The sequence below is a fragment of the Seriola aureovittata genome, chromosome 5 (genome assembly GCF_021018895.1).
Source record: "Seriola aureovittata isolate HTS-2021-v1 ecotype China chromosome 5, ASM2101889v1, whole genome shotgun sequence".
NCBI lineage: Eukaryota > Metazoa > Chordata > Actinopteri > Carangiformes > Carangidae > Seriola > Seriola aureovittata.
In genome coordinates this window covers 16,013,948-16,032,723 of record NC_079368.1, presented here as the reverse complement: position 1 = coordinate 16,032,723, position 18,776 = coordinate 16,013,948, and the positions used below count along the sequence as shown (strand labels likewise).

At 38.3% G+C, this 18,776-nt stretch overlaps 2 protein-coding genes across 2 annotated transcripts; one reads left to right on the top strand and one right to left on the bottom strand.

Annotated features, from left to right (window-relative positions):
• Window positions 1-1,252: 1,252 nt before the first annotated feature.
• bri3bp (bri3 binding protein) lies at window positions 1,253-8,634 on the top strand. Its single transcript, XM_056376395.1, has 3 exons — window positions 1,253-1,586; window positions 3,516-3,618; window positions 3,862-8,634. The coding sequence occupies exons 1-3, from the start codon at window positions 1,410-1,412 to the stop codon at window positions 4,281-4,283; spliced, it is 702 nt and encodes a 233-aa protein (XP_056232370.1). The 5' UTR covers window positions 1,253-1,409; the 3' UTR covers window positions 4,284-8,634.
• wdr31 (WD repeat domain 31) lies at window positions 4,954-17,122 on the bottom strand. Its single transcript, XM_056376394.1, has 10 exons — window positions 16,834-17,122; window positions 15,759-15,830; window positions 15,218-15,350; window positions 14,790-14,864; window positions 14,520-14,664; window positions 13,580-13,680; window positions 13,325-13,392; window positions 11,915-12,056; window positions 11,079-11,241; window positions 4,954-10,933 (listed from the first exon to the last, which is right to left on the bottom strand). The coding sequence occupies exons 2-10, from the start codon at window positions 15,803-15,805 to the stop codon at window positions 10,731-10,733; spliced, it is 1,077 nt and encodes a 358-aa protein (XP_056232369.1). The 5' UTR covers window positions 15,806-15,830; window positions 16,834-17,122; the 3' UTR covers window positions 4,954-10,730.
• Between the last annotated feature and the right edge of the window lie 1,654 nt (window positions 17,123-18,776).

Sequence of the window (18,776 nt, the reverse complement as noted above, 5' to 3'; positions counted from 1 at the left end):
ACTACATTATCTCACCTGAAAGACTTTTTATTTCAAGCTAATAAGAATAAAAACAGATTTTTATGTTGTTCATTGGAAAACTGTATCATTAATCTATCACTGAAAGTATTTCCAATACCAATGAAAATTCCAGAGGAAGTTGGCATAATATAGTCCACAAATGAACAGCTTTTTTTTTCTACTTTCCTTTGTCATTTTACTCTTTATTTATTTATGTATTCATTTAGTATTATTGTTGCTTTTCTGTGAACACACACACTTGACACAAAGCAAACAGTGCCATGAAACAGGACATGTAAACATTGGTGCATTGAATGGGGCAAATATTCGTGAGAAAAAGTAACATGAGCTGGGTCTTAGTAAGTTTCTATCAATATCATCTTTTGTTTTAGACAGCATATAAAGAGAACACTTCACATGAAAAGGTGCATAACACACAGTTTCACTGATAGGAGAGGAAACATAGGCAGAAATGCAGATCCTTATGAGGTTTGTAATGGATTTATGGCTAGAAAAAGTTGGTAGCAAAGATCTGGCGTTTGTTACATTACAACCTACTGAAAAATGTTTTTTGATTTAGACCAGTGGTTTCATTGCTTGGATGAAGACACAAACAGTTAGTGACTTAATGAGAAAGACACATCAAAACATAATGGTGTTGGAAACCACCAGGGACCACCAGCAGAGATCCATGCAGCCTACTTAGTGATGCAGCAGGACTTGATGCTTTCGTTGTAATGAGTTTATGGGCTGAGAGATATTAGTGAGAAAAGGGAGTCAGATTAACCAAAGGAGGGCAGCAGCGAGCTTCAGATGAGCGTCACCTGCCTCAAATTCACAAGAAGTGGTGGTGGCGTCTTTAATGATAATCGGAAATGTCCCGAGAACAAAAGCAAAGTGTTTAAAGAATGGAATATAAATGGCCTTTGTTAATACCCTAAATATATTCACCCCTCGACTCAACTGTGACATTAATTTGTATAACTTAGAAGGTACAGATAAAGGCTATAACTTTCGGTAGTGCAGAAACATCCTACTCATAAGTTTGCAAACAAATCATTTGAAACACCAATTGGGATTCATTATGATATCCTCTTCGTTATTCCAATACAGTACATAGTGGCTAAAAGTCTTTTGGTCGATCAAACAAAGCAGCAATCAATCAATCAATGTCTGTTTTACTCACTTAATTTCGCCCAAAAGCACGACAACGAGCCCAGTCAGGGCACGGCATGAGGAGTTTACGAGGCGCCCTTGAAGGCAACACGGGTTATCGCCACCATCACAGCCAGTCTCTGTCACCCCCAGTCAAGGTGTCATTTAAGGCAGCTAGGTACCCGTTTTACTCTGCGTTCAATTGAACCATTTTGATACACATTCCTGCTTGACATCTCGGGGCCTTTGGTGCAATGAAGGGAATCAGGTTTTTTGTGGTTTTCTTGGTGCTTTCCGCGTCTTTGCTGTGCACAGCCGAAGCGGGCAGGAGCAGGACCAGTAACCAGAACAGCTTCCGACGGGCAGCTAACGGCATCTACCAGACTCTGAGCAGTGTTTTCGGGGAGGACAACATCAGAGGGTTATACAAGGTCAGTGTGGGGAATATAAAGTGGAGGTAACAGCTCGCTTTGTATTAGCGGCCAGCAGGACCAAGCAGCCAAGGCGGTTTTGCGGTCCGAGCATGGCGAACAGGAAACAAGTGCGCCCGGGCCTGGCCAACAATTTCACGGATGCCATTTTGAAAAATTAGCCTTTATCCCATGTTTAATTCGGCTATTAAAGATGTGAAGGTGATACAGCGTTACCATAAACACTACAATGAGTAAAACAGGTTTTACTTTAATGACAACATATATCAGTGTGTAACAAATTCTCATTTATTGTACTCAGTCCATCAGCGGATTGCATCTGATGTCAGCTCATAGATGACATGTAGCAGCGAAGGTCCGGGCCATAACAGCTGTTTCTTTAGATCAGCGTCACCTCCAAATGATCAGAAAACCGCCCTTGTTAGGGAAACACATTATCTTGCATTCTTTCATTGGTGCAGCCACACTTCCTGCATTTCGAAATCTAATGTTGTTTCCTGTGTGTAGCCGCCAAATGAAAACCAAACTGACACGTAACTGCATCTTGAGCATCTTAACCTGAAAGCCTACGAGTCTCAGTTTATATGATATACTGTTGTATGCAAATTGAGTGACAGATTAAAGATAAGAAAATAAAGACCATTAAGAGTGGTTGCATACAGTACAACTGACTGTAAAGTGAAGACTGAGATGAGCAGCACACATGGAGCTCAGCACATTCCTTATATTAGTCTGATTTTTAAATGCTGTTGACTTCCAATCAAAATCAATGACCTGATGGGGTGACCCATGTCTGACTGGACTGCAACCAGTTTAGGTATCCCCAGAGCCACAGCCCTGATACTGTATAGTGGCTTACTGGCTAAACAGATTTGAGCATCATTAGTGTCATTAATCACACTTGAGCCTTTTCAGCCATAACAATTCAAAATGTCTTCTGGTAGGCAGCAGCATGGACTGGTTCCTGTGAATACTCTGCTTTGACAGTGTAAACAACAAGGCACCTGTTCCTGTAATGGTGTATAGTAGTATAGCTTCTTTTTTTCTTTAAAAAAAAACAAAAAACTTATTACTGTTATATCTACTCCTTAGTTGTCTATCAAAATGAAAAAGAGGGTTGGTTGCTTGGAGAATTACTAAGCTGTTGTTTGATTTATATCCACCTAGGCCATTTTTAGAGTCTAGAGATGTTCCATTACCATTTTCTTTCCCGATACTGATACAACTTGTGTATCAGCCAATACTGAGTACTTGTCCGATACTATTGCATTAAAAAATATCTATAGTATATGATATTATTGCTGTCGTTATCCTGACAATAATATCAGCCTTTAAAATTAAAGCCTTGCATACTGTACATGTTGCTTATTTACTGGTGGGACTTTCTGGTGTAACATATTGCCAAATTGCTGATATTTTGGTGCGATTTTACATTATACATTTTACTATTTACCGGAAATGAATTCCTCTTTACTGCTCAGTGTGCTCAGTGGCAATAAATTACATGGTATTGGATCAGTGCATGGACTTGCGTACTCTCCAAAACCTGATGCTGTACTTATTTATGTTGTTCAAAAGACTGTAATGTTTTTCCGTTTGTGTCATAATGAGATCTAAAGCTGCTGTGTCACTTCCCCAAATCTGTCAAGTTGTAATGCAGTCCTTCCCTTACTTTAGGCCTCAGAAGACAACATGACACTCATAGCAGCTATAATTAGAAGCTAACAAAGCTTTGTTCTGCTTAATAGCTTAAATGTGTTGAAATGAATACAAAATGTGGACAATGCTCACAAAACACTTTGTACATACAGCATACAGGCTAATCTGTCCTGAATGATTTATCTGTATATACAGTTTGTCTAGACTAAAAATCTTATGTGACAGTTAAACAGCATCACCCTTCTTTCTTCTTTTTTTTTCTTTCTATAGTTTTTCTCCAAAACAACGGAGCGGTTTGTCCATGGAGTGGATTCTTTTCTGGATACCATCTGGAAGATCTGGTCAGATCTGCTGGATGTGATGGGCATTGACTGTAAGCTCTTAAATGTACACATAACATTTCATTGTTAAAAAATGTCAGCGATAGAGACAGACGAACATAGAGAGTGAAGCATGCAACGAGTTTTAAAAGAAAGTTGAAATGCCCGGAGATAAGATCAGCCTTCCCAGCTTCTTGAATGTGCTAAGTGCTTCTAGGCTGAGGAAATAACTCATGGTATTTTCTCTTGGACCAATTAACTTAGTGTTAACTTCCTGTGTTCTCTTTCCTTTTTAGCCTCAAACCTCAGCCACTACTTCAGCCCCACATCTCTCACCAACTCTCCGGCACGTGCCCTCCTCCTGGTTGCCGCCGTACTCTTGGCCTACTGGTTTCTCTCCATGTTCCTGGGTGGTTTCTTCTACTTGCTGCATGCTTTGTTCGGCCGCTTCTTCTGGCTAGCTCGTGTCACCCTTTTTGCCCTGTCCTGCCTCTACATCCTGCAGAAGTTCGAGGGCGACCCTGAGCGTGCTGTGCTGCCACTGTGCTTCATCATGGCTGTGTACTTCATGACGGGGCCTGTGGGAGCGTACTGGCGTCGGGGGGGCGGGGCAGGTTCACTGGAAGAGAAAATCGACCACTTGGACACTCAGATCAGGCTGCTAAACATCAGGCTGAGTCGTGTCATAGACGGCCTTGAACGCACCGGGGACCAGTAGACTTAGGTGGCAGCGAGGATGAGGGGGAGGGAAGGGGATATTGTAAAAGTGGCTGCATTTGATGTCAGAATGCTGTATTCTGCGCACATCTGCCGCAACACAACTACTGGGTATTTACAACTTTATTGTCAGATGGGGGACAAAACTAGGCTTGAAAACAGTATTTTAATGGAATGTGTTGATTTTGGTTACAACATACCTAAAAATCCTCAGAGGTGTGGACAGTTAACTTGGAGCTCACACAAATCAACCAAACAAGTTCTCTTCTTTTTTCTTTTTTTTTCTCTCAAGGCTTTGAAAGGTTTTTGCTATATCTGTAAAGAGGTTATTGGAAAGATGTCCATGGTTTTCTAAATGCTGGTCTAATTCTACACCTCAGCTACTTTTGAGGAAACTACCAAGCTGGGGTTTTTATTTTGGTGTTTGGATAAATATTGTCAATGCTTGTGCTAAATGAATAAGCATATTTTATGTATGTTTGTTTATTTTTATCCTTGTGAAAAATCTGGGCAGTACAATTGTTACACAGGTTCATCCACAACCACCACCACCCCACCCCCTTTTTTTTTGAAACCATATTGAATTAGGAGAGGGATAGGGTGTATGATGCAGGGGACAGGTACAAACATTGTATTTCTAATATGTAAAAGAAAAACCTCAAGGTATTGGATAGTTGTCCATAGTGAGATTTATTTATTCCATTTCCATCCAAAATGTTGAAATTATATAGATCGAGTTTGTTTCATTTTGTCACAGTTCCATAGGGAAAATAGTTTGACATCAGGACCTCCTTTTCTTATGTGTATGGTGTATAAGCAAAAGCATCTGGGAAACCTACTGGAATGTGTGTGCAAATGCGTGTATGTGTGTGTGTGTGTGAGTGAGTGTGTCAAGCTTGTGGATTGAAAAAGCACTATTAAGATATCACCATCAGACTTGGAGAAAATGCAGACAGACAGCAATATCTCAGGGACTCAATCAACACATATATCGAATTGGAAATGAGATATTAAGTATATTAAAATTACATCTTGGTCTCTTTGAGTCACTTGACAGTTTTTCAGATATGGTTTCAAATCCGTCTCAGTATCTTATACTTGTGTTTTTGCATCATGTTGAAATTGCAAAATTTGATTTGTATCTGACTCAGATCAAGACTAAATCCAGCTTTTCATTCATAATTTCGATACTGGCATAGAATTACTGTACAGATTTGAACTGTAATTGTTGATTCTAAAGTTTGAATTGGGCATTTTAAATATCTAAATGTGTTAATGCACTAGCTAATTATCCACAAAAATGGTGAAGAAAAATAACTTTTTGAGTCCTATCACACTGGCTTGGATTCTCAATACAAATTCATATTGTAGGATTGGATTTTAGTCAGGTATAAATGGGATCAGTGTCTTAATTTGGTTTGTGCAACCCCATTTTAGCCTGCTTTAGAAACAGCTGTACTTTATTCTGAATTTATTCATGTTAGTATATGATATATATTACCAATAATTGAATGATAGATCTCCGACGAGCCTGACTTATTCACACATTATATCATTCTGTTAAAAACAGTGCTTTAGACACATGCTTGGTGTGCATTACTGTAGCCATCATTTGTTAGTTTGGTGGACTTCTTTTTATAACTATTATTTCTGCCATTATTTTTTATACTTCTCATCATGTATTGTCCAAAGAGGCTGAGCCCTGTTAGTGTTTTTTTTCCTGCCTTACTTCACTATATCACATCTTCATCTATTCATATTCCCCCTTGAACACTCAATGTAAATTCAATTTATAGAATCTGGACTCTGTAAACACGTGCTTTTATACAAATGACCCTAATGCTGTGCAACTTGTGGAAGTTGTTGCTTTCAGTGTCTCATGAGAAAGACTGACTAAAGCCGAACACAAGTCGGTAATGTTGGAGGATGGTTGAAATGACCAGAGGGCTCTCACAGTTGCCTCATGACACTATTGAGGCCAAAGAAAAAAAACAGTGTTTATACTTTTAACACTCAGATTAACAAACCGTGCAGCAACTATTAGTATGAGTGAGATACTGTGGGAAGTACTTTCTCTCAGTTGTAAGAGTGCAATGTCAACATTGTTCTTGGGAGAAGGGGAGTGTTGCGTCACTGTAATATGAGGTACAAACATATGGACTCTGGCTATTTCTCAGCATATTCTGATAATTACCGGTACATGTGGTTTTTCATGCGCTCAGTCGAACAGCTGATTTAGGATTCTCATTAGTCCGGTTGACTTGCCTTTCAGGCTCAATACCAGCAAAATTCAACAAAAAAAAGGGTAAAATTTTTGAATGCAGGTTATCTTAATGTGTATCAGTTGTTTGTAAATTTCTGAGTTTAAAAAAATGTACTTATCCTACCTAAACATGTCCGGTTTGTCCCCTGCAGTAAACCACCCAGGTAGCTCATAACAGCCAAAGTAAGCTTGGATTTTCTTGCATGCTATGTTTTTATGCCTATAACGTTATGTTACATTGTATAAATGTTATTGACTGCTTAGCAGGGGTGGGGGATGTGAGTCACATGACTTCATTCAAGTCAGACTTAAGTCACAAATTTGAGGACTTGACATTTGATGACTAACAATGATAAAAGACTCAACTTGACTTTGACTTGGTATTCATGACTTGAGACAATTGACTTTCTTTTAAGAGTAATAACTGGAATGGCACTCAGTAGAACACACAGAGGAAAGTGATTAAAAAAAAAAAAAAAAAATCCTGTATCCGCCCCTTTTAATTGGATTCTTGGTTCTTCCCTGGCCCATGCCCTATCCCTCCACCAAGTTTGGTGCAAATCAGTTCAGTACTTTTTGCATAAAACGAATAACAATTTTAGCAGTTGGTGGCTTGCAGTCACAGATCCAGACTCTACAGTAAATTGAGACATGAGTGTTGAGACTTGAGACCTACTCCCACCTCTGCTGCTTAGGTAGAGAGCCCTTCCAAAATGTGATTTGTGATGTGATGCATTAGCCCCATGTTAATTATATTAGGGCTTTGTATAATGAGTCTTATTTTCTTGTACTATTGCTGTTTACATTTGCACTGACACTGTACTGTGTAGACCAAATAGTCACATTTACGAGGGCTGTTCCACATTTCAAGACCAAACTGGACATAAACCCTCTGAATTTTTTTCTCATTCCATCAGAGCCATGCTGTCTATGTTATCATCTCTGACTTGCTGGCAAATTTCAAAATGTGTAAAATTAAAGTTGTCTTTTTTTTTCCATTATTTTGAAGAGGTGAAGCTGACTTGAGAGAGGGGCTTTAGCCTGGTGACTTGTCGTGTGTGGTTACCCCCCCCCCCCGTAGCCAGGTACCTGTGTATGTTAAAATAATGACAGCATGTGTGATATGTGAAGGTGTTAAGTGATTAGAATTAATCATGTATGTTGTATGAAGGAAGGTTTTACCCAGTTTTCCAGTGGCATGGCACTAATGTAGTTGGAGTCAGGTGATCTTAATGTTGTCAGGCTCTCAGTCATTATTGTATCAGATTTCAAACACAAACGTGAGATACTGTACCTCAGTTGGTTCAGAATCTCAAGAGATTCAGGATTTTGAGGGGTATTTATCTGATCTTGTGTTTTAGACACTTGAAATCTGTTCAAGAGAAAAAAAGAACCAGAAATGAGAAAGTTTCTCTTCAAATTGCTCACACGTGCTCTTACAGTTTTCTTATTTTTAGCACAACAAAAATGTCAGTTTCTGAGACAAAAACCAGCTTGAGAACTCTCCAAAGGCTCCAAGAGGAAGGTTTTAACCTTCCCTTTAAATATCATGGAAGAGACACTGTATACTTAAAGTTGCCACTAGCTGTAGACCTACTGATGAACCACTTGTTGTTATCACTCAGATGCTGAAGGATGCCAGTGTTGCATTGACACATCTCAGCTCCGGATTTAATTCTTCATTCAAATTATATTTATTTTCTGTCGTCTGAATGACTTGTAATTCCTTTAATTTAATGTACTGTATCCTACTTATTCCTATTATTCCACATAGCCTGCTTTTTATAATATACTGTGCCAATAATGTTTATTTTTAATTAATTTAAGGCAATTATTTGTAACTTGAATTTTGAGTAGATGCAGATAGATTTTTTTATTTTATTTCATCAATTAACATTTATAGACCTTTTTTATCTGAATATTTCTGTACTTCAGTGATGTGGCAACCGCCAAACTGTTCTGCCTGCTGATGTCTACTTTGTGTGTGAGTCTTTATGAAAACTTGTTGATGGGTAACTGATTCTTTTTTGTGTCAGAGTGAAAATGAGGTCCAGATTTGAATAAATTAAACACCACTGTCTGACTGAAAGTCTTCCGCTTTCTGATTCATCATTAATGTCATGCACATGTGATTTCCCTGCAAAGTGTGTGTGTGTCTGTGTTTTTATATAGTACTAATAAGAATTATTTCGATTTAAAAAAAAGGAATTAGATGACTCTCAATTGAGGCACTAATCTTGCCTGCATACATAAAAATTTGAAAATACCCTCAAAAGGTGTATGCATAAGTCACGATATTAGCTGATCCTCTTAATATAAATATACATATATATGTATATAGTAACACAGGTGTTACTAATCACATTAATTAAGGCTCTGTACCTAAATAGAACAACATTTATTAAAGTCATTAGGCACACCTGTGTTTACCTACTATTTCATGTCAAAATAGCTGCTGTGAAAAAGGTCTGACAAATATGTAAGTGGAATAATACATTTTAATATTCTCTATAGATATTTTAAAATGCCTAATTTGTTGTGTTGTTGTCATAATGTATCAACACAAGTAGATACAATCAAATCATCTGCTGATGTTTAGTGACAAATGATCCAGACAGTAACCTCTAACAAAATGAAATGTCTGATCACCTTTGGTTTCCTCTGGCTTGTAGTATTCCCTATGAAAAATAATGAATTATTAAGCGTGGACTCATCAGCACCGTATGACAAAGTCACACATCACACTGACTTTTCTTATTGTAGTTAAGTTCAGTAGGTAGGTGCTAAACCAACTGATGCTTTCAGATTAAAGTCCATAAGTGCATTTGGAATCACCTGAGAGTGCATTACTCTGATCCATCTGTCAACTTGTTCATTTTATTCCTCTGGCTGCAGATACTAAAGGTAAATTATGTCATTTTTAAGCAGCTTAGTGTTCAGTATTAAAGCTATACTTCAAATTGAAGACTATTTCACCGTATGTCCTGACAGTGATCAGTTCAGATAGGAATGTAATGTGCAGCCAAATTCATTCACTTAAGGCTGTTAATATGAACATTAGCATTTGCTAGCTAAACCACAGCAGGTCTGGATAGCTAATTCTAACAAAAACGTGTCAAATATTTTAAGTACCTAACTGGTAGCGGGCTATATATTTACAGGTTAAGCAGCTTTATTTGCAATTTATTTATATATTTTTCAATATTTTTTTGAATTCCCATTTATTTATTCAAAGAGTAGTTTATCAAAAAGGGAATTACGCCAGTATTTTGCATAGTCATTTTCAATTTTAAATATACTGGATATCGGCACATCAGCTATCAGCAGCTTCACTTTAAAAATATCAGAATCTGTATCTTAAAAACCATTATCAATTAAAATCTACCTAAAAACAAAGCATGTTCATACAGTCCTGTATCGTACATACTTACATACATTTGGTCCAACACTTAATAGGTTAAAGCTAGAGTACAAACTAATCAACAGTTACATTACTATCAATATACTCAGGCTCCTCATTACTCTATTTTGATGATAAAAAAAAAAAACAAAAGCTTTCCACAAAGTGTTTGACAAAGAAGACTGCAAATCTGACTGCATCAAAACAAATGACATACTCTTAGTATGAGATTGTATTTGGCTCTCATTTCTCCGACACACTAAGGATAAGTACTGATCAAATAGCTGATTTCCCTGCTCTAAGAATGGTTCCAAATTTTCAACACCACTCCTGCTGCATTAAAATGTCCCCTAAACCTGTGTTCAGCGCCACCGTTAACAGCAATGCAACATGTGAATGAAATACCTCATTAGCTCCACCTAGCTGAAGTAGTGTATATTGTATAGATACAAATCCTTGGTTCATGAAGGCAACAGTCTTAGCATGATGGTTGTGGTGTTTATAGACTCCCAGCAGAACTGATGTGTTGGGCATACAGATGGCGCTGTTGGACAAAAGGTGCATCGTCCGTACATGTCATTTTCATCCCTTCCTTTTCTGGCTGATTTCCTCTGTCATTTTTCACTGTATGGCAGTCTAGTAAAGCAAAATGTCTATAGAAATATGCAAAATTGTAAAAAAAGAAAAGAGAAATGACATGATTTTCACATCCAGTGATAGTGCTCGCTGAGTCACTGGCTGTTCACCGGTCAGGGTAATGAGTCATACCAAGTTCCTCTGGGCTGTCAGAAACGTGCCAAAACTTTAATGTCCAGGCCACCTGCCCCACCTGAACCTGCCCCAGAACCTTGAGCCTGATTTGATCCCTGGCCCACCTGGATATGGTTGATGCCGTTGCTGAAACTGGCACACAGCAGATTGTTGGAGTCATTTGGAGCCAGATAAACCAGTGGACCAGCACCATCCAGAGATAATGTCCCTAAACAAACTGAACAGAAGATGGTAGGAGGAGGGTTGGAGGAGAGTCAGTGTACAAAGACCAAACACCCAAACAGTGTCTGCATCTGTGCTCACATTTATGTTTGAATTTGTCTTTCTGTATGTAAATGTTATCATCCATTAGTGTGTGTTACCTGCTGTGTTCTGATCCCAGATTTTGATGGAGCTGTCATGGGAGGATGTTGCTACCTGAGCTGTGCCACCAGGAGGTGTAGGTATAAACACACAGCAGGCTGTGGTTTGAAGATGGCCTCTGTACTCCACAACTTTACAGCCAGGCTGGCGCAGGTCCCAGAGCTAATAACACAGAGACAACGTCAGACGTCAGAAGTTTCAAAGATATCTGCATAAGACACTGTATACTTGATAATCTTCACTTTTATTGGACTGGAGAAGCTGATCTCATCAATAATAATAGTAATAAGAAGTAATAAAATATATATAGAGATACGCAGGGAACGATGACATCCATAAAATCAACATGAGGAGAAACATTGTATAGTAGGATTAGTATTAGGGGGGATTTAATTTTGGGTAATAGACTGGATTGTACTACAGAACCACTGGTAGTGAGTCAAATAGTTGCATTTGAACCAGATTACCTTCTATATAATCTCTTGTCTCAGATACAGTCAGAAGATACAAATTAGACAGGAAACTGGTCTGGGGGGGTGCAAGCTGCAAGCTGGGTAAGTTGAACCCAGAAGACAAACATTCAGAGACCATCTACACAAGGTTAATGTCCAATTACTGTTTTGTTTGAGAGAAAGTGAAAAACAACTGGTATTGACTGAGTAGCCAGTGGCCTTCCTGACACAAAACCTATTGTTTATTCCAGTTAGAGGTTGGCTAGTACTGACTAAATCAAGCCCAGACAACAGGTAACCTACTAACAGCCTCAACTACATCCACCATCTTTATAACTACACCTGTACAGCCAGGAACCACAAAAACACCCCCAAGCCCTCACCGTGGCTTCACAGCCCTGCCCTCCGAAGCCGTTGCTGCTGGACACCAAATAGTTTCCATTTGGAGAGACGTCACAGTGGGTCTGGATGTATTGCTTGGCTGGAAAAGTATTGGTCACCTGCCACGTACGGCTGTCCCACACCCTGCACATATACAGAGTCATTACTGCAGAAATACACACCTATAATTAAGTATATACTATGTTCACATATGTATGTGCAGTTGTATACATCAAAGTCACATAATGACATGCAACAGTTTTACCTGAAACATCATATTAAACACAATGGTGAGAGTTACGTACAGCAGGATGAAATACTTCTATCCAATCAGAGCCAGGTTGTGCTGTACTGTTAGACAGATCTAATTTTCAAATATCTGGGTGGGAGAATGCTGAAATTTTTATATCAGTAACACTGATGTTTAATCAGTTTATAAAAAGGTACAATTCTATAATCTTGTCATACACAAAGAGTTTCATCCACATGCAGTATTACTTTACATCCTATCATTTAGATCAGGGGATGGTGTAAAAATTGGCATGGGTTGATAAATTATGCTATGTACTGTATGTATCTCTGTGAAGAAAAATACTTAATAATAGTAGAGGCTAGAGTGATGTCATCTCCATAACGCCCTGTCTTTTGGCAACGCTTCATATCTTTCCCTTGGGTATTCTACTTTTAAACAAATTTTTTGCACAACAATTATGCTTGTACAGTCACGGTGCTAAAAGTGCTTCTGTTATAAGGACAAAATATGTGTTTACATCAGAGGACAAACCAAGCACACTCAAGTTGATTTATTTTTACATACCAGGATAAATTATCTACATATCATCAGAGTAACAAATACAACAGGTTATCATTTTGTGTGACCAACTACAGTAGGTGTTTAATTTTCTGTGGATGTCTTACTAAAAGAAGAAGCATGTAAGCTCCAAAGATACTGGCACAAAATAGATGGGGTCAGGTCAGCAACAGGAACAGTGCGACACAGCAAAAACTAGGTGAAACAAGTTCTCAGTCCAAATGACTGATTAACTATCAGTGCTGGAACTAATTTAATCTGCCACTCTCCAAGACACAAGCAATGGGGAAGATAAAAAAGAGACTCCAATTGATGTTAAAAGATTTGGACTGACATTAACTTCTCAGTCTCAGTGTTGCTTTTATACAATACTTATAGTTGTGACCCAGCACGGTTACCAAAGGAGAGATATTACATGCCTGCTTCTAATTGTAGTGTAGCACTGGTATCACAGTCCACATCTGCAATGTCTACACATGTTTACCTATGGAGTTGAAAAAAAACAGCATAACCAGCTGCAAACAATGGGGATTTCTATTGAATATCAAATTTCTTGCCATACTGCAAATCTTACTAAACCAACTAGCAAATCTTTCTGTACCTGATGGTCTTATCCTCAGAGGTCTGAACTATAGAGGAGCTGCCTGGCACCCAACACACATGAGTCACCTGGACAGAGAAGAGTGGAAAAGTTTAAATCCTGCAGGGCATGAACTCATGAAGTAAAAGTGATGGCTTATTGACTTTATACTTTTTCTTACATGCTCAGGTACACACATAAGGTGATCCAGTGTGCTTGAAACAACTCTTGGTAAACGGATGGTGTGCACACAAAAGCACAGAGTATTGTTCTCACCAGGTTTCTAGAGATGTTGTGTCTCTGTTCACATTTTGCAGATTCTATATCCCACAGGCACATCCAGTTATCACGAGAACCGGTGCACAGCTTTCTCCCATCTACAAGCCACAATAGAAACAGTTCCATTTATTCAGTAAATATGTAATCGGAAATAGATGTCAGTGTGAATGAAATTACTATATCACATCAACATCTGACACAAATGCAATTCAATAAGAGTTAGTGTCTAAGTAACTAAACATAAACATATAGTCCAAACAAAGTCGATGAAAGTTGAAAGATTTATCATTGCTCGCATACACACGCGGACGCAGCATCTTGACTGACCAAAACATGAAATCAGTGCTGAGATATTCCTTCAGCCTTCAATACTATTGAGAAGTCTCTGTACCATCTCAAATTAGATCTCTACCCAAAAGGCCTATTAGTGAACATTCTTACAAACATTGTTTCAGTATGTTTGGAATTGTACTTAGAGTTTTGCATTTGCATTTCTGTTCTTTACATTTAGTGCTGCAGTGACAAGCAGCCAATACTAACAGAAATATTTAACAAAATCTGCAGATGATTCTGTCTTCTGCAGGAGATGTGCTGTTGATGGCTGTGTTCTTGATGTTTCTGATTTTTGTGTTTAATATTCATGAACTGTTCTCTGAGAGTTGTCTGTTCCCAAACCAGCTATAATACAAGGGATTCATATTGTGTATAACTATGAGCTGTTTTTATAGTAAGCTGTTTTTTTTGGATAAATACAATGCTATCTCCACAGATATATAACAATAAAAAATTTGGTATCTTAACCTTGAGTTTTCTCTGACATACTATAAATTGCAGAATAGCAAATTTTATAACAAGCTTAAAAATTTAAAGATAGCAGTTAAAATATTTACTTATGAGTGAAGAGACTCATTGTGTGTGTTTCTGTGTATGTGTGTACCAGGGCTGATAGCTAGTCCATTGACCACCAACTCGTGCCCACAAAATTCCTGAATAGGTTCATCCCCTTGGTTTAGGTCCCACATCAGAACAGTCTTGTCCCGTGAGGCACTAAAGATCCATGTACTGCCTGGATAACACACCACCTGGCAGATGGATGGAGGCAGAATTAAGAGGAGACGAGGCCTAAGGATATGTATATGTGAGAGGTGTAACAGCTCTGAAGAAACATCAGACCTTTATCAGTTTGTGTGCACACTATTGACGTTACCTTGGTAACCTCTCGGTTGTGACCCTGGAAGGACTGACACATCCGGCCTTGTTTCCAGTCATACACCACCACAGCCTACAGGGGTGACACACATGCATGCATAGACTCTAAGACATGCACACAAAATAATTACTACATGTATAAAGATTTTTCACAAACTGTGCTTCCTGAATTCAATCACTTAAAGGTGCTCTTGTCTGTCATGACCCATCATACTTTTTAATACTGTCTAAATTAAATGCAACTTGTCTTTTCCTTGCATTAGGCATTTTATTGAGCTCTAATTATTTTAAAACCATTGCAAAGTTGAATATGTCACTTGAAATTTAGAGGAGGTCAGACTGAAATGATTGGCTAATTAATAATCAATACTGTGATTAATGTTATTCAATTTTGGAATGATGCACTATTAATACATGTTAATTTACCTGATCACTCCCACCAGAAACACACAGATCTGGGCTGAGATTTGTGACAGAGCTGATGGATCCTTGATGGGCAGGTTCATACTGCACCACCTGACTGTCAAAGGTACTATCTGCCTTCTCCCCTTGAGATGCTCTGCACAGAAAACACCAATAGTAAGAAATAATACACAGCTGAAAGGTTTACAGACACATTTTCTTATTAATGTCATACTGGATCTCTAAAGAAATGTTTTATCAAACCTTTATATAAACAATGTTCTAACAAAGTTTCTCCTCTTTTCTTCAACACATTATTTTCTGCAACAGGCTGCACTGGTAGACATTTCCTACTTAAGATTAATTATTATGCATTAATATGGATATTAATGAAAACTATCCTCAGCAAATTACTTTTTTGCCATCCAAAAAGGGATAAACGTCAGTGTGACCTTTAGTAATTGATTTTAATTTTTTTCTCGTGTGAATGGATTCTATACAGAAATCCTGAAAATGTTGTACAAACAAGGACACAGACAGAGTTTCAGTAGCACACACATCTCACCTGTAAAGCTCGGACCTCTTGCGAAACTTGCTCTGTAACTTCCCCATGTCTGACTAGACACCTGCAGTCACACTAATACATGGGCACACAAAAAGAAATGGTATCAAACTAGGACAAAAATAATTGATGCATTGGCTCCAAAGCAGCTAAATGTCTATCACTCTTTTGTAAGTGGGGATGATGGGGGACAATGGCTAAAGCATTGTTGCAACCCAACAAATTCTGTTAAATTCAAAAGCTCTGTAAGTTAAATTCTATCACATGGTAGCAATAAACACATTAAGTGAAAATTTGTTGAAAGAAAACAGCAGTACACTGAAAGCGAAAAGAATATAATTGCCCCTCAATACACTTGGGTTACTGTATTAAATCATAAATACATTAAATTGAAATATCAATGATTTGACTGGAGAGTGAGATGCCTTGCTTGCAATCTGGTATGTTGGTACAGATTCATTCAATGCAAAGTGTACTATCATTCAATACTGCACTGTTCGGATAATTATGTTCTGATTATTATTTTCTTTCATTACAATTAAATTCCGCATATTACTATTTTAGGCTCCCCTACAAATATCACACAACCAACTTAAGTAGTTTCTTACAACAAAATATCTTGCATAAGACAGACTAACACAAAGTGAGATTAAACCACACGTTCCCACGCAAACACTACTTTCTCTCTCTCTTCTCTCACACACACACATATACACACACACGCACGCACGCACACACACACACACACACACACACACACACACAACACACACACACACACACACACACACACACACACACACACACACACACACACACACAGCTAAGCTCCTCCCTCGTTAGCCTGGCATACTCCTCAAACAAGAGACAGGAAGGAGAGGGCTTAAATCCTATTAGAGCCACATCATTACTGTCACAAGGAATTAGTCACTCGAAAACACCTGCTATGAACTGTACTGACAGTAATTATGTAACAACAACCAGGGCTTTTAACCGGAGTTACAAATGGTGGAAAAAATGGTTGATGACTCCTGGTATACACAAGCTCCTGTAGAGAAGTGGAATAACATTTTCTTACCTGTCACTGGCAGGCGTGGTCGCTGTGCGATGCTGAGGCTGGGCGGCTAGCTCGCTAGCATGCTAACTAATCTTTATCTGTCATGCCAAGATAGATCAATGCACTAGTAGCAACAAAACGTGGATGGACAAGCGTTTAAACTTGGTTGAGTCGTTGCCCAAACGACTGATAAGCGTACCCAACAGACTGCCATGACAGAAAGTTGTCCTAAATGCACGGGAAAGTGCACAAAAGTGTCTTTTAACTACAACAGAGCCATCCCTCTCTCCGTAGCTACCGCGGAGCGACGCTTTCTCGTATCCAGGCGAGGACGACGTCACGTGACAAGGGAAAGGAAGTAGTCGGAAAGCGCTTTCTCTTACAAAATAAAAGTCTGATTTACAATTTAAGATTCATTCCCCATCTCCTGTGGTATATGTTTCCTACATATACAGTTCACTTGTAATCAGGACATGTGCACCGTTTTTCTGGGCATGTATAAATAAGCCACATATTACAAATATGCACATTTTTATACATATGATTACATCAATGGTATTTTTTTCTTTCTTTTTTCCACACACACATCTGCACCCATGGCTGAATTAAGCTGCTAGAGGGGACAGACCTTTATTAACCCCCTCCCACTCTCTGAGCATTTTTTCCAGTATTAGTGATTAAACACAAACAAACCAACACACAGATTGCAAGCTCAATATCAGCTGAAATAATTAAGGCCTTCAAGATCAGATCATTTAGATATTAATATTCTTTAACAAAAATCACAACTAATAAAACAAACCATACAAGAACCATAAATCAATACCTTTGAGTGTCTGGAGCCCCTGGGGGTCGTCTGTGTTCTTTACTTTGTAATAGATAATAAAATAAAGATTTAATATAGTAAAACTACAGCACATTTGACTGGGGACAACACATTTGTCAACCAACAACATATTACATTATTTCAGCCTACTGCATGAAACATTTGTTCAAAGAAGGAATCTCTACTTTTAAAAAAGGTTATGCTGAACAACACATGACAGGTTAAAATGTTACTGACCTGTGGCTGCATGTCCCCTTAGAGAGCTGGTTGGTTGACCTTCATTACAGGCACAGGTTGAATGGCTCCCCAAACTGCAAATCTAGGACGATTGAGACAGGTCCCTGGACAGCTAACATTAATTCTACTGGAACAATTTCACATTTTCTCTTTCCATGACACGTTTTCATGTACTTAGTTGTAGCTCCAATTTTTTTTCCCTGCTTGGTAGGTACAGTCAGAAAAAATAAGACCAGCTTCGACTTCATGAGCTGGATTTAAACAAGTGCATTACATGCAATTAAGCACTGAGTCATGGGGGTGTCCCCATTTAAATGGTCTAAATGGGCCACTTAGTTAGGTTACAATCAACACTGCTCAATATCTATGTGAGATGACCTCAATTCTAACTTTGTTTTTGTTGTTGCAGCAAATAGTTTAAGAATTTACAATTAAAATCTCAAATCAGTTTGTCAGGCATCTTATGGCGAAATGAAGTTGATTATGAACATACACAAAACATGACATTTCTGTAGTTTTCATATTTGAGTTTGTATTGCTATTCCAGTTACATTCCACTACATGTAGTATATTCTTTGCACCAATATTTTCCAGTACAATTTTTATCTTTACAGTACACTCAATCCTCATTACAATGTAATCACACTCAGACTTGATGGTGGAAGATCCAGTTGCCTCACCCGCGCTGTCATCAGAACTTATGTAGAGATTTACTATATGCACCAAGAGAATGTTGAAGTTTGGCAGATCTTTTATGATGAAGTTAAAAAGTCATGAACTTCGCTCTTCAAAATGCCCATCTGCTCATTACGTTTCCATTTGAAGGCTTTCGATCATTTTAGTGGTGTGTAGCTATTTCCAAGAATGAGAAGCAAAGTAGTGCAGAGTCAGTATTACAGCT

Coding starts and splice junctions, on each gene's coding strand:
- wdr31 (XM_056376394.1), bottom strand. CDS start 15,805: ATGGGGAAGTTACAGAGCAAGTTTCGCAAGAGGTCCGAGCTTTACAG. Junction 14,665..14,789: donor ACAACCGAGAGGTTACCAAG/GTAACGTCAATA, acceptor TCCATCTGCCAG/GTGGTGTGTTATCCAGGCAG. Junction 11,242..11,914: donor GGCAGGGCTGTGAAGCCACG/GTGAGGGCTTGG, acceptor CTGTGTTATTAG/CTCTGGGACCTGCGCCAGCC.
- bri3bp (XM_056376395.1), top strand. CDS start 1,410: ATGAAGGGAATCAGGTTTTTTGTGGTTTTCTTGGTGCTTTCCGCGTCT. Junction 1,587..3,515: donor ACATCAGAGGGTTATACAAG/GTCAGTGTGGGG, acceptor TTCTTTCTATAG/TTTTTCTCCAAAACAACGGA. Junction 3,619..3,861: donor GGATGTGATGGGCATTGACT/GTAAGCTCTTAA, acceptor TTTCCTTTTTAG/CCTCAAACCTCAGCCACTAC.